Below are 15,323 nucleotides of genomic sequence, written 5' to 3'. Positions count from 1 at the left end.
TACCCTGCCGGGAGCGAGTCTGTGGGGGGCTCTGTGGTGCTGTTGCCGGCCTGCTCAGTGCTGGAGGTGGCATTGGCGCTGGGATCTGCCGGCGGGGCCGGGCCCAGGGCGTCTTGACCTGGAGAGGGGCTACCGCTGCTGCTGCTGGCAGCTGGGGATCGGCCCGATGGAGAGGGTGGAGGAGGCGTGTGACGTGCCACGCCCCCACGACTACTCTCCAGCCCGTTAGACGTCAACTCAACTTTGTCTGGGATAAGACAAAGGGAGGGAAAAAGGACGAGAGAGAGGAAAGATAGTTCAAAACGTATAGTTAGTGTTAGCGAGATAGCTCATACCGAACCAGGATCTAAGAATCAGCTTGTGAGTTTATATTTTTTAGTCATAAGTAGTATGATACTACATTTATGTGCTACTGAGAAGGTCTGAAATCTGTGACGTCTAAGCTGGCTACTACACGTTTCATTCTGGTGAGCTGTAAAAACAAACCCGGAGGACAAGCAGCAAACAAACGGTTAGCATGGCCGGAGCTTTGCAAGCTGAAGCTCCACACTCTACTCACAAACCTCTAGTCTACTTATTTATGTTATCAGGGTATGATTCACAGATCCATAATTAAAACAGAAAAGGTTACCTGGATTAGCCTTAGACTGATATTATGCAATATCACACTGATAAAATGGATGTTTGGCAGTTTGTGTGGATACTGTCATGATTGAGTCATGATGAAACAGCAAAAACCTCTGGCAGAAGAGTATATCAGCTACAGCTATTTAACAGCTTTTTCCATGAGAGAGAGAGAGAGAGAGAGAGAAAAAGAGAGAGAGAGAGAGAGAGAGAGAGAGAGAGAATAGAATATTTATAACCGATTAACATCTACTGTAATTTGCTGTACAGAAGACAATTGGAAGACCTAACCCTTGAGTTGTTTCTGATGTCAGGTTTTGACTCTACATAAGTCTGAATTAGTACTGCATAAGCAGAGAATCCTGCTTGTTGTGTAGCAACACTATTGTAGACCCTAACATTATGTGGTCTTTTTTTACTAGGTGGCAGTGGGAATGTATTTTTGTGTCCCTTTAAAGATATAGAAGTACTATCTGTAGCATCTAACCATTTAACATCAAAAACAGGCCTAATAGTGTGTTCCATTTGTACTCGGCAGTTGGATTTTCCGAGGTCAAAGTCGGAAACATGCTCCCTGACTTGGATTTCCGAGCTTGGAACTCGGAAAAACTCAGAGTAACCCGAGCTCAAAATCCAACATGGCTGCTCCGTGCATCGACAGTAGTGAAAGCTGTAGTAACATACAGTTATTAGCACTTCTGTCTTATTTGTGTCTCACTAAATCAGTCATACATACAGTCCTGTCCATCTTCTAGACATGTTGTTACGCTGTTTCTATGCACAAAAACGGCGTCATGCGTTGTTATCAACAGGTATTGCTAACAATGGCTAACCTGGCTAGAGCTACCTCACAATGAAAATCCGACTCGTAAATTCGGTTTCAACTAGGGTGTGACGTCATTCCCAGCTCTGGCTTCCGAGGTAAATGGAACGCACTGTAACAAACAGATCAACAATAATAAGGCAGACTTTGTTGCTATACCTGTGCTGCTTCCAGGGCTGATGTGACTCTTGGAGGAGTGACGGCAGCCAGACGAGCCGGTCCCAGGGATCTGCTCCTCATTCAGCTCCCCGTTAGTCAAAGAGCCCCCTGGGGAGCCGCCCTGCGAACCACCCACTGAGTGCCTGTTACTCCTGCGAAAAGAAAGAAAGACAAACAGAGAAAGAGGGAGAGAGAAGGGATTGTGTAGCAGAAGAAGGGAATGTGTAGCAGAAGAAGGGAAAAAGTAAAAGAAAAGGAGATGATGAGGAAAGGCAGGAGGGTGGTGCGATGAGACAGAGCAGAGAGACTTTTTACTTGTTCTTTGACTGTCTTTCATATGCTCCTCCTGTGGATCACCGCACAGCTTTGTTATTAGACCTATTGTTGTTCCTGACTCAGGGAAGTAGACCTGTACGAGCGAGTACACGTCAAGACCAGCACTAGACACACAGCTAAATACACACAGAGAGGTGTCGGCTACTTTTGTTCTCTGAACAACCTCATATTTTCCTAACACTAAATATAACTTTACTTTTCCGACAATAACTTGAAAAACATGTCCAGGACCAAGGAATGCTGAGGCCGAGCTTAGACAGCCATCAGCAGCAAACCGGATTAAGGGGCTGCACTCTGTTTATTCGCCAAAACTAGGAGAAGGAGCAGCAGAGGAAGGAAGCAACCATTTGACATTGACACTGTGTGTGTGTGTGTGTGTGTGTGTGTGTGTGTGTGTGTGTGTGTGTGTGTGTGTGTGTGTGTGTATCCTTATGAATGTGTTTATGCCTGGGCACTGAGCTCCTCATCATGGGACAACAGAAATCACCTTTCCTCTTGGTCTGTTCATACACAACAGGATAGAGTTTGACTGCTTCTCCATGACAGCGGCGGTTTGGACTCTTGGCTGAACTGTGCTTATTGCCCCCCTACAATGTTTAGAGGGAAATACCATCCGACCCCATGCACCCCCACCGCAAAGCTTTGAAATAAATGCAGTCTCCACTATTTATTATCCCACTACCATTCTAGCCAGTGAGAAACCACATTCAGGGGGGGATAACATGCTGGCACTCTGCATAAGTGCTACAGTTGACCATACTGGCTCATGCTTCCTTTACTAGATCTATTTCTTTTATTTTGATTACAATTATGCCTCAGACTTTTTGTTTTTCACATAAGCACTTTCCAAACAGTATTTTAGAAAGGTTGCACTAGTTGATTATTGTGCTATTATGCGTATAATATACCATAACATCTGCAGAAAACTAAAATCAGCAGTCTAGCGAACAGTGCTTGATGTAGGTGCCTTAAAGGCTTTTTTAGTGTGTGTGTGTGTGTGTGTGTGTGTGTGTGTGTGTGTGTGTGTGTGTGTGTGTGTGTGTGTGTGTGTGTGTGTGTACCTGCTATGAGATCCAGCTGTGCTGGGAGTCTCCTCGCTCTGTGTCCTCCTCAGGTTGGGTCTTTCTGACTGTAGAATCTCTGCAAAGACACATAGTAACATCATCACTGTACAGACACAGATAACCAGCTAATAACTATCTGTATCAATCACAACACGTACAGTATGGGAGGGAAGACAGGTTGAGAAAAGGCTAGAAAGTCGTTGCTGTATCAAGATTTATGAGAGTCCAACCTTAAAACATTCCGCACTCACGTCACCAAGGCCAGTTACTATATTAATGTACCAGGACATTTCCCCTCAGCGATAAATTTGGCCTTTATGCTTAACCAAAGATACTACTGGTTATCTGATGGTTACATTTTGGGGAAATGTGCCTAAAAGAATGCACAACACATCTCTATACAGAAGCTCCATCAACATTTAATATAAAAACACGGGAGTCTTGGGTTTGAATTCAGGCGATGAAGTACGATGAGGTGGAACAGGCTGATAAACGACATACATACAAGCTACATATGGGAAAACAAAAGGGAAAATTACATCTTAAAAGAGTACTCTTATTTCGCATTGTACTCCTATCATAATGTTGGACTCACAATGGACAGTTAAGGTGCCTACATTACCCAACTTCAGGTGTGTTATGGCAGTAGAGGCTAATGTAGCCTTGAGCAGCTATCCACAATTATAGATGGAGAGCGGACTACAGGAGGTCTAAGCTCACTTCTTTCTAACTCTACACCCTCGTATTTTGTTCATTTTCAAACTTGTAGTCTTCAGTCCCAACCAATGCAGACTCAAGTGATTACTTTAGGCAGTTTATCAACTTTCGTACAACTTTTTTGACATGTTATAGTACTCTCCACCTGTAAAAAGACATTGATGTGTAAAGTCAGTGGATTTCCCCTTTAAAGTATCCTGTCATCTCTCTACTGTCAGCTTGGCAATAAAAGCATAATATGCCTTTAACTTTAATAGTATGACAAAGAAAGACAGCAGCTTGCCAATCCTATTCAACTTAGCATTTAGTATTTCCCTCTGCGAAGAAGAAAATAACACCCATCAATGGATTCTAAATTTGTCACAAAAAAAGTGTTATAACAATGATGACGGTAAGCGGAATGGCCTCCGTTTGTTTCCAGCGGGATGTCGGGAGCTTTGGTGTCCTTTCGCCGAGACTTGGCTGGATCATGCAGTGCTGGCGGCATTCAACTGGGTGAATTTTTCTTTCTGTGTGCGGATCTGACAGCCACATTCTGCTTTATGATGAATGATGCAGAAGTTGAAGAAGCTGATGGGATTACATTTCAATGGAATAGTACCTTGTACGATTTCATGTGACAAAAAAAAAGAAAGATTGATTAATGTCTCTAGCTGCTACAGTGGCTGAAACATTAAAAGAATTTAACACTAAAGTTCCCTCAGCAATGAATGGAGTTTCCCTAACACCGGTCTCTCTTAGTTGCAGCCTCTCCCTAGACATTCTATTGTCGCAATACTGTCATACTTTGTACATTACAGAGAGTTACTGGTCCACTGTGAAGAAAAGTTCTTATAGTGAGTCACAGGCCACTTTTCCTGAATAATCAAATTCATATAGACCTGAAAAATGTGGCATGTGTGTACAGTTTGTGGTTTAATAGAGACCATTCATCCTTGTATGGACTGCGCAGTCTGTACTGGTGTGTGTCTGTGTGTGTGTGTGTGTGTGTGCGCAGCGGCATGCGGTCTTGGTGGTGTGAGGGAATGTGTGACTATATGCTTAGTCCCAACTGTGACTGAAAACCACAGGTCTACAACATGCTTTTCATTAACACTCACTTTCTCCTTTACACACAAACACAGCACCTTCTTATGTGTAAGACACTCACGCTAGCCTCAAACAGTATCCATATTTACACACATATATCCTGCTATCTAAAGTAAAGCAAACAGGTACACACACACACACACACACACACACACACACACACACACACACACACACACACACACACACACACACACACACACACACACACACACACACACACACACACACACACACACACACACACACACACACACACACACACACACACACACACAGTGCTGTTTTATGGCTATGAAAGGGTTTCTTGTGAGCAGACCCGATGGACATACAGAAAAATAAACAGTGGTCTTGAGGAGAAACTATTGTGTCATAGCCTGCTCACTGAGTTCATCCCCCCTCCCTCTTAATGGCGACGGTCTAATTACTAGTCTGGTGTGTGTCCTTGCGCATGTACACGTGAGTGTGTATGTAGGTGTGCAAAATAGAATTTCCAATTAGCGACCATCTTAAGACACAAAAAACATCTCAACAACTTAACTACACTGAAGATAACAGTGGGCACATTTCAGTTCAGCAGCTGCTTTGGAAACTTTAGTTGACTTGTGTAAACCCAGTTCTCTGAGTAGCATGAGTGGGACATCTATAAGTGAATGCTATGAAAGGTCACTGATACATTTACAGTATGCATTTAAAAAATCCAGTCATTTTTACTAGCCATTCTGCAATCCACTAAGCACTTGCTGCACTTTAAATACTTATATATATATATATATATATATATACACACACACACACACACACATACATACATACATACATACATACAGTACAGGCCAAAAGTTTGGACACACCTTCTCATTCAATGTGTTTCTTTATTTTCATGACTATTTACATTGTAGATTCTCACTGAAGGCATCAAAACTATGAATGAACACATATGGAATTATGTACTTAACAAAAAAGTGTGAAATAACTGAAAACATGTCTTATATTTTAGATTCCTCAAAGTAGCCACCCTTTGCTTTTTTTGATACATTGCAAACCCTTGGTGTTCTCTCAATGAGCTTCATGAGGTAGTCACCTGAAATGGTTTTACCTTCACAGGTGTGCTTTGTCAGGGTTAATTAGTGGAATTGTTTCCCTTATTAATAAAAAAGCAAAGGGTGGCTACTTTGAAGAATCTAAAATATAAGACATGTTTTCAAGTACATAATTCCATATGTGTTCATTCATAGTTTTGATGCCTTCAGTGAGAATCTACAATGTAAATAGTCATGAAAATAAAAAGGAAACGCATTGAATGAGAAGGTGTGTCCAAACTTTTGGCCTGTAGTGTATATGTGTGTATATATATATATATATATATATATATATATATATATATATATATATACACATATACACACACACACACATACATCCTATTGCGATATTACATATACTGTACCATGATAGAGGACTGGATCAATTTCGCCCACCTATAGCCTACACCCAGGACACTGCCAGTTTAAATGAGGTTTAACAAGAAAATGAAAATGCTGTTTTACCCTTTTCATTTAGCAGTATTTCTGTTGCATACAGTTAACAAGTTACAAGTCTTTGGCACATACAGCCTGTCCATGTAAAAAGTCTAGCATAATGAGTTCACGATGATGAGTGTTCGACTATCCACAGACGCACCAGTGACTGAGTGTGTCTGTGCTGCGGTGTACGTACATGTGGCTTCTGCGGGATGGGAAGATGTGTACGCATTTTGTGTGTTTTTGTGTGTGTTTTTGTGTGTGTGTGTGTGTGTGTGTGTGTGTGTGTGTGTGTGTGTGTGTGTGTGTGTGTGTGTGTGAGCATCTAACATGTACAAAGCGTTCCAATATTCCCAGAGTTGAAATCCTTCTGCTCTGGCTTCTGTTTCCTCCGAACTTTCAGTACAAGGGTTTGTTTATGAATCCCGCTATGTGCGCGCGCGTGTGTGTGTGTGTGTGTGTGTGTACGTGCACATGTCAGAAAAGCTGCCAGGGGAAATGAGTAAAACTTCCAAACTAACAGAGGTGTGTTCAGAGCGAGAACACAGAGAGCCTTAACACCACCAGAAGGCAACACACTTCCACCTTTATGCACTCATATATATATATATATATATAAATATATATATACATACACACACACACACATATACACACAGTATATATGTATTCAGGCAGCCCACATATGCCTGCACACATAGTGCAGAATGCAAAACACATGTACATGCACACCACGAACACACAAGCTCAAAAACACACGCCGGCATCTACACTCATGAGACCATAAAACGCATACATACAAAGACAAGTGCCTAACTTTAAACCTTGGTTTAGAAGTTACACTTACACTTCAGCCCTCTGTGCACTAACCTCTCCTCCCCCGAAAAACACAGACAAACCCCCCCCCTACGCACACACACACAACCTCTGTCATCCCTGCCCCTGCAAGCCAAGAGAGGAAACCCCCCCGCTACCATGCACACTGCTTCGGGATCACAGGAGGCGATTGTACTACTGGGCTGCAAGCAATGAGGCTAAATTACGCAATTCTCAGAAACAAATAAGACAAAAGCACGCCTGATGTCTGTGATTGTGTGTGTGTGTGTGTGTGTGGTTTTGAGATGAGGGCGGGGGTCTATTCATTTTATGTTAACCTTTGACCCGCATACACGTTTGTTTAACTGTATTGTGAGGACATCCCATTTACTATGTTTATTCTCTGATGTCACAACCCTCAATGTGAGTTTTTAAACGAATAGTTCTACATTTCGAGACATATGCCTATTCACTCTCTTTCCTGAAAGTGAAATGATCCATCAAGTGATAATTGTGCTACAGTGCTCGTAACCAGCAATGGGCAAAAAGTCACCAAAATCACTGGTGTGTCTTAAAAACATTCATCAACGTCCATCATAAACTCTGTGTATCTTACCCAAAAACCCAAAAACCCAAATCCAAATCCAGCCTTCTTCATAAGTGAGGACTTGCAAAATGTCCCCCTTTTACAGGAATGTTCTCATCTTGCTGTCCTTGTGGCACAACAACAGCATGCACACACACACACACATACACCCATAATACACCTCCTCTTAACCTCTCATCACATCTAAACAGTCACAAAGAGACATTTATGCAGCCCATGCTGTGGCAGGCCTTGGCCCTTACTGCTGGCTTACTGTGTTCATTCAGCAAAATACACTGCAGGCTCTGTGTGGCGCTCTATGAAAGGCTTGTGTGTGTGTGTGTGTGTGTGTTACACAGAGAGGAGATGGATGCATGGACCTGGCTGTGGTTTTAAGAGCAGCTTAATACCTGTGTATTTGTTAAAAACACACCTAGTCTTTGCTTCCAAACCATAAAGGAAAGTAAAATGTTAGCGTAGTGCCTGGAAGCGGTAAATACTGTTGACCTACAGTCAATAGGACTGGAGGGTTTGAAATTCTTTCTCTAAGGAATATGACATGAATTTATAGTGGTTTGGGAAGTGGAATACATGTGCGTGGAGATTAAGTGATCTTTATTGTCAGTGTTAAAGTTCCATGAATATAGGCTGTTGAAGGCTTACATGAGAGCACTAGTGCAGCTGTACAGTCAATATTTTTGCATTTTGTTAAGTTACCTTACGTTTAACAATATTGTTGACATGCGATTCTTGGCAGAACGGAAACACTTCTGACACACTATTTGAACAAAGTCAAAACTCCCAGGCTTTGCTGAAATAATTAAATACACTTACAGGCTAACCTTAAATCTACATTGTGTAATTTTTTGAGTTGATTCTTAGCAAAACCCCCTTTGTCCTTTCACAAATACGTGCTCATTCATGTGTAATTACTTCCACCAATTAATCAAAGTATTCTCGTAAGCGTAGAATCTGACATTCAGAATCATTCAGAATACATACACATGACTTGCTCGAATGGCGGCAGCCATGTAGCGCCTCCATCTTTATAATACATTAGCCAAAGACATACCTCCACATTTTGCCCTCTTACACCTATTGGCACCGTGACGAATGCAAGGGGGAGATTACTCACCAGGGAAGCGAAAAAGAGAGAATTAAAATGACAACGCGTTGCAAAGCAACAAGACCAAAGTTAATATTGGGGTGGCTAGAACAGCTGCGTGGAAACGATGGAGATACTAAGAGATCATTTCAGGTTCGGCCACCGTAGGAGGAAGGGCTAGAAAGTAATATTCAGTTGGTTGTCATATACAATTTCACTGCTAGATGGGAGAAATTGTTACACAATGTAGCTGTAAAAGTCCCAAATTGTAAAAAGTGAAATTTCCATGTATGTTTTAATTATAAAGCAGATTGAGGTGCTATATAAATACTGTGAAAGTATCAAATCCTCAATTCACAAAGAAATGCACACAGCCCGTATTCAGAAACTGTGCCTTTAAACGAGCTGTCAGGACTTCTGTACAGTTGTGATGTCATAACTATATGCTATATAAGTAGAAAGTTACAGTGCGTTACAGTCATTCCCGGGCTGCAATAACGGTGCAGAGACTCAGAGAACGCAGATGCCAAAGACCCGGAAATGCTGACCAATCAGAGCAGACAGGCGCTAAAACTGAGCGTTTCAGTCAGAGGGTGAATACAGGTATAATCAAACAGACAGTATGAGAAAAAAAATGTGTTTTATGAACATTAAAGCATGTAAACATGTTCTAGTAGAAACCCAAAATACAAGTATGAACCTGAAAATGAGCAGAACGTGGAACCTTTAACCCTTATGCAAACTGGGTTCTACTGTTTTTTACATTTTTTTATGGATTTGTTATGGATTACATTTACTCTGATACAAGTTTCCTAAACTTTCATACAATATAGTCACAATTCAATTGGTTTTTATCTTTGAGAATATTGTAGCGCTGTTTTTGGCCCTCTCTCGTGTTTTTTATGTTGAAATGGGTGTGTATTTTTGTTAGATCTTCTTTTCTGCATTATATCCTCTTCCTAAACTCCCTACAAGTATCATTTAGCTTTGATCACTTCTTTAAAGGAGTTCTTTATTTCCCATCAAACATGAAAATCGCCACTTGAGATTTTTAAACGACAGCAGTGATATGTAAATGATGTGCACATGGTCTCTGTGTGATTGCCTCTCTAAGTGCTTCTCTGTGCATTTCTGTGTTATTAACATCACCTGTGTGTATGTGTAGTGTGTGTGTGTGTTAAAGGCGGGACTCACTGTCTGCTGCCGTGCTGCCATTGGGCAGCGCGCCCAGATCAACAGCCATGCCGTCCAGGCAGACGTTGAGCTCGCCTCCCGCTACAACCGAGCCTTTGTTCTCCGTCTGCAGTACCAGACTCAGCTGGACGTTCTCCACTAGAGGGGGGGGAAGCAGAATGACAGAGGGAGAGAGAGGATGAGTGGTTGAGAATGTAGAGGACAAAGGTGGTGGGGAGAGGGAGAAAGGTTGAGTTAAAGGGAGGGGAGAGAGTGAGGAAAGACGGAAGCGAGTGAAATCGGACATCCTCTGTTATTGCTTTAAAATCAGAAAACAGTGTGAACCCACAGTGTATTATCTTCCACAGTGCTAACAGTGGAGGGCCACCCTGCTTAGATATGTGTAACAGAAGAGGTATTCGATGAGCAAAGACTAGCCTACAGAGTGGAGTAACATTATATCTATATAATGCTGCCGTGCTTTACTTCATAGTAGTTTCAAAAGCAAACGTGCCACTTCTGTGTCAGGAAGTGAAAACTGTCCCATTGGCTAATGACTGAGTTGTTCCATAGCAGAAAGTGCAGATTTAAATATTTTAACTGTATTTTATTCAGGTAAAACGTAGCTTCAGTATAAGTACCGCAACTCACACTTTGTAGTGGCATTAGTATCAAAACTTTTACAATTTAGAATTTCCAGTAATGCACATCTTTTAAGGTTGGTGGCATATAATGGGAAATTCAATCTTGGCAGGTTTAAGCAATGGACCCCGATGGACAATACATTGTATTGCTCAATCTCCTCCAACGAACTAGACAGCTGCCAGCCAGTCAGTGTACCAGTTAGTTAGAAAAGCATGATTTCTCCAGGTTAGTCACCATTTTGAAAGAATCATTAGATTTCCATAGGAAACCTGAGTGAGTCACTGAAGCTCAGGAAATGGAGGGAATTCTCCTGAAGAATATTATCAGGGCTTTCATTACTCCAAAGATAAAACATTTACAGGGTGGCAGACCTCCAGAATATGGTCACTGCTGGACATATGTGATAATATCTGTCCTACAATTCCACCTTATTGGTTATAAGCAGCAGTGTTTCCTTTAGGATTTTCTTTAGCAGTGTGGGCAGGTCTGAACACCCTCCCACCCCATGAAACGGAACTGACACTTTGCTGCAACACAAACTAATGTATTTATTCACCTCTATTCACACACACAATGAGGCATATTTTCAGTTGTGATTGAACTGTATTTTTTGAGTTACTATATAGGCCAACTTTGATCTCGACATACAGGCTAAGCATTCTGTAGCAAATAACAATAAACCCTCTATTAATTACATTATCTTAATGCAGTGTAACTACTTCAGCATGTAAATAATGCCCCTAAAATACAAACGTTCTCCGACATGCACTCTAACAATGCAGCCCTATTTCTGATACCGTGGGGGGCAGAAATGTTGCCGTGGGGGGCCGCCACGGTCAAATCAACACAGAGGAAACACTGAGCAGTAACAGAGTTAGTCAATACGTCAACTAATCGGTCATTTAGATTAGTCGATTAACATTTATTTAGTCCATTAGTAATTTTTTTTTATGCTTTTTCATGCTGAATGACTTTTTTTCAAGCAACATACAAGCCCATCTCTGGTAAAACACAAGATTTAAAGTGATGTTTTTGCATGATTCTTTGTGGAGAAACCAGTTTTACAGATCTTACGAAAAAAACTAATCGATTGAGTGAATTGTATGAGTGTTAGTCGACTAAGAATTTCTTTAAATAGAGGATAGCCCTACAGTTTAGGCTGACTAGTTTCAGACAAAGTATTTCGATAATTAACTGATCAAGTTTATTTTAAGATTGACTTTCACTTTAAGACTAAAACTGTGTCCAAATTCAGAGGCCGGATCCCCCGAAGACTGAAAAAGAACGGCCCTAATCCTCCTCAACAGACTCAAAGACTTCTCCCAATGTGGTTGAGAAACGCAGTAGGTGTATCCTTTGCTATCAGTCGGTTGATTTGTGGAGTGTGAAGGTGATCCTCAACAACCAATAGTTGGAATACAGGAATTACTGTATAACATGACCCTGTCATATTTACAAGCTAGTTGCCATTAAGGCTGATTCTGGTTCTAAAAGTGAGGTTATGCCATATTAAACACTGTGGAGAAATATATCATAATATTTTCTAATGTTTTTCCTGTGTGTACTTACTCTTGCCATCGTGTGTGCGCAGTGTGTCCAACAGGTCTATGGTGGCGCTGCCCAGTAGCTCCTTCCTCAGGGTGTGGCAGCTCCACAGCTTCAGATCCAGACGACTCTGGGGTGTCACATTACTGGGAAACACAAGGCAACATGGCCGGTTAACGCACATCATCAAAAAACACAACAAATACTGCACGTCAGTAGATTCATCCAATCGGTCTCACCTTAGGGAAGGTTTTAAATGAACTGAGTTTCACTTTTAATAAACTACAATTTTTACAGCTGAAACAGCTGAACTCCCAGGTACAGCACTTCTACTTGTTTAAGTACTGTGTGTGTGTGTGTGTATTTTTTTTAACAAAATGCATTATAATAAGATACAGTGGCAAAGAAACAATGGCACATAATAAATCAAAAATCATTTAAAAAAAAAAACATTATGAATAAAAATAAAAGTATTATAAGATAATATTAAATAATATATTATTAATACATACAATATTATTTAAAAGCAAACTCCAAACCTTCTTATTCTCTCAGGCATTTGTTTAAGTACTGTGTGTGTGTGTGTGTGTGTGTGTGTGTGTGTGTGTGTGTGTGTGTGTGTGTGTGTGTGTGTGTGTGTGTGTAATGGTGTTTTTCTCACAGGGTGAGGTCTTCATTCCACTGCAGTTCGAGGTGTCCACTGCGTTTGCCTGTTTTTTTGGTTTCACTGGACAGGCCGTCTGCAGTCACCTCGACAAAGGAGCTAAGTCGTGAGTGACGGTTTGGCAGCTTGGGAGACTGGGGCTTCGCTGAAACCACTGAACATGCGCACAAGCGCACAAACAGACACAAACAGACACACACACACACACACACAAACAAAAAACAGTTAGAATATATTAGAATTGTAAAATGTGTTTTTTTGTAAAACTGGTTCATCTATTGAAAAAGGACAAAATATAGTTAGAGTTGGCCAGAGTGTCACAAAGAAAAGGATAGAACTGAATATACTTAGATACACACTGTGTGACTGTGGTCACAGTCCAACCACAATAAAATTGAAATGTATTTTTATTTCATGTGTGTCTTACAGGTCAAAGGTTTACCTTTCATATCACCAACACCTCATCCACAATTTCTTTTAAATTACATGCTGTCCACCTCTGTGCCAACCACTGAGATTGGGACCCTACAATTAGGTCATTGGCAGAAAGCCTTTAATTTAAGTATCTAACAGAGGAAACAAACCAGCTTATCCACAACACAGCAGACAGGATCCTCACGTAAGACTTTAAATACTTAAGTGCCTCAAAGTAAAATAAGGAATCTTTTAAAAAAGAATTTTAGACAATCAATGTCTTTAAAGCACTTCTGCCTTGGTCACTGACTACAATCCAGTCAGACCCCATGTTATTAGGTGGTAGTTATCTACAGCAACTGAAGGTGCTTTAAATTAGTCTGCTACTCTGGAACAAACTGCCAGACGACAAGAGATCTGTCACAACTGTATCCTCATTCAAAAAAGCAAAATGGGTCTATATTTTCAGTCTTATGATCAGTTGCTATATTTGTGTGTCTGTCTGTGTGTATGTGATAAGCCCCTTTCATGCATGCACTGCAAACCTGAAATTATCTAGACATTACCCAGCAGAGCTGCATGTGAGAGCACAAATGTCCAAATCAGTCAGCATAATCCACGGCATGTCCTGTCGGCTGTACGCCCTACACAGCGCCCATCCCTCGTCTAAACCAAACGTGTTTCCAGAATGTCAGAATCCAGCTGACTTGGATAATCTCCTGTTGTGTGCTACATGTGTGAAAGGGAACCTCAGGACTATGTCGGGACCCGATTCCTCTGCCATTGTCATGAGTTCATAGGTAAAAACAATTAGGAACAGTCTAATACAAAGACAACAGTACAAAGACTGTTTGGAATCTGCAAAGCAGGAAAATATAATTTGTTGCCATTTTGCTGGTCTGTGCCTTGCTGTACCATCTACCTCTGAAATCTTTTCACTTTCACATCTCAAGTAGTTATTTTGTTAGGTGCTAAAGGTCAGCTTTGTGACACAATATAACGTACTGTTATCAAAGCCTCATATACCAGAAGAAAGCAAAAACCTCTCTCGGCTCAATTTTTTTTTTTTTAATGACTGTGTACTTCATGACACATTTTAAACATTTAAAAATGTTTTCAGATAGTTATCCATCAGCTTGTTTACTTCTTTTTCTTCTTCTTGTTCCACAAGTTACATTACATTACATTTCATTCCATTCACACATCGACGGCGCAGCATCAGGAGCAATTTGGGAATCAGTGTCTTGCCCAAGGACACTCGGACATGACGACTGCAGGGGCTAGGGATCGTATTCCATCAAGTCCTTAACTTTTTTGCAGTTCACTGGGAGGATACCAATCGCCAACAATAATCTGTTAATTCAGTCAGAATTAGATATTGAATATTTTGCTTGTGTCAGCGTCACTGTCTCTATAGTATACCTTTTCTGCAGTTTGTATAAAAGATGTCAACATACTATACTGTTCTATACTAACAGGGAATTATACAATACTTCCACCTTCAGATATCAATCAAACCGCAACTTTAAAATGCCACTGCCTATTAAGCTAAACAAAAAGAGTGCATTGCCTTGTGGGAAAATACTGATTGTTTTAGGTACACTTTACTACTCAAAACCTGCTTATAATTAGTATGTTGTATGGATTTTGGATGCAACTTGAGTGTTGCTGGAAAGGCAAGCAAATAGGCAAATAGAAACATCGCCATCTAGTGGAAGCAAGAAACCAAACATCTGTGGTACAACTTTCATTTACATGAGACTGGGGTCCAGGAAAATAATTTAATTGTCACGACGGGGCCTCAACGTTAACTAATACCAGCCATAAAACTTGTATGTGGACAAAGGAGGGAAGTGTTCACACTGCAGGCCTGGTGGAACGTTGCATGACTTATCAAGGACTTTCAATGCCTACAACAGAGAGCTTCTGCAGCCTAAAAATACTACAGGTTAATGATTTTTAGTGTTCTCACCAGTTGAGCTGTAACAACCTAAAAAAGAATATGCACCAAACAAGTTGTACACCTGCTGTTGTTGTTAT

General features: G+C 41.0%; 1 protein-coding gene across 3 annotated transcripts in view; it reads right to left on the bottom strand.

Annotated features, from left to right (window-relative positions):
* wwp2 (WW domain containing E3 ubiquitin protein ligase 2) overlaps positions 1-15,323 on the bottom strand; it is a 54,810-nt gene that overhangs the window by 35,865 nt on the left and 3,622 nt on the right. For all 3 annotated transcript variants that reach the window (XM_039809998.1, XM_039810000.1, XM_039809999.1), the window contains exons 3-8: positions 12,867-13,023; positions 12,230-12,351; positions 10,037-10,174; positions 3,004-3,082; positions 1,607-1,758; positions 4-247 (exon numbers count right to left, since the gene is read on the bottom strand). In XM_039809998.1, coding sequence (XP_039665932.1) covers positions 4-247; positions 1,607-1,758; positions 3,004-3,082; positions 10,037-10,174; positions 12,230-12,351; positions 12,867-13,023 — 892 coding nt within the window. The remainder of the gene's footprint in view (positions 1-3; positions 248-1,606; positions 1,759-3,003; positions 3,083-10,036; positions 10,175-12,229; positions 12,352-12,866; positions 13,024-15,323) is intronic.

The sequence above is a fragment of the Perca fluviatilis genome, chromosome 8, assembly GCF_010015445.1.
Source record: "Perca fluviatilis chromosome 8, GENO_Pfluv_1.0, whole genome shotgun sequence".
In the NCBI taxonomy this organism is placed as follows: Eukaryota; Metazoa; Chordata; class Actinopteri; order Perciformes; family Percidae; genus Perca; species Perca fluviatilis.
Note: the sequence above shows the minus strand (reverse complement) of the source record. Positions and strands in the feature narration are given on the sequence as shown.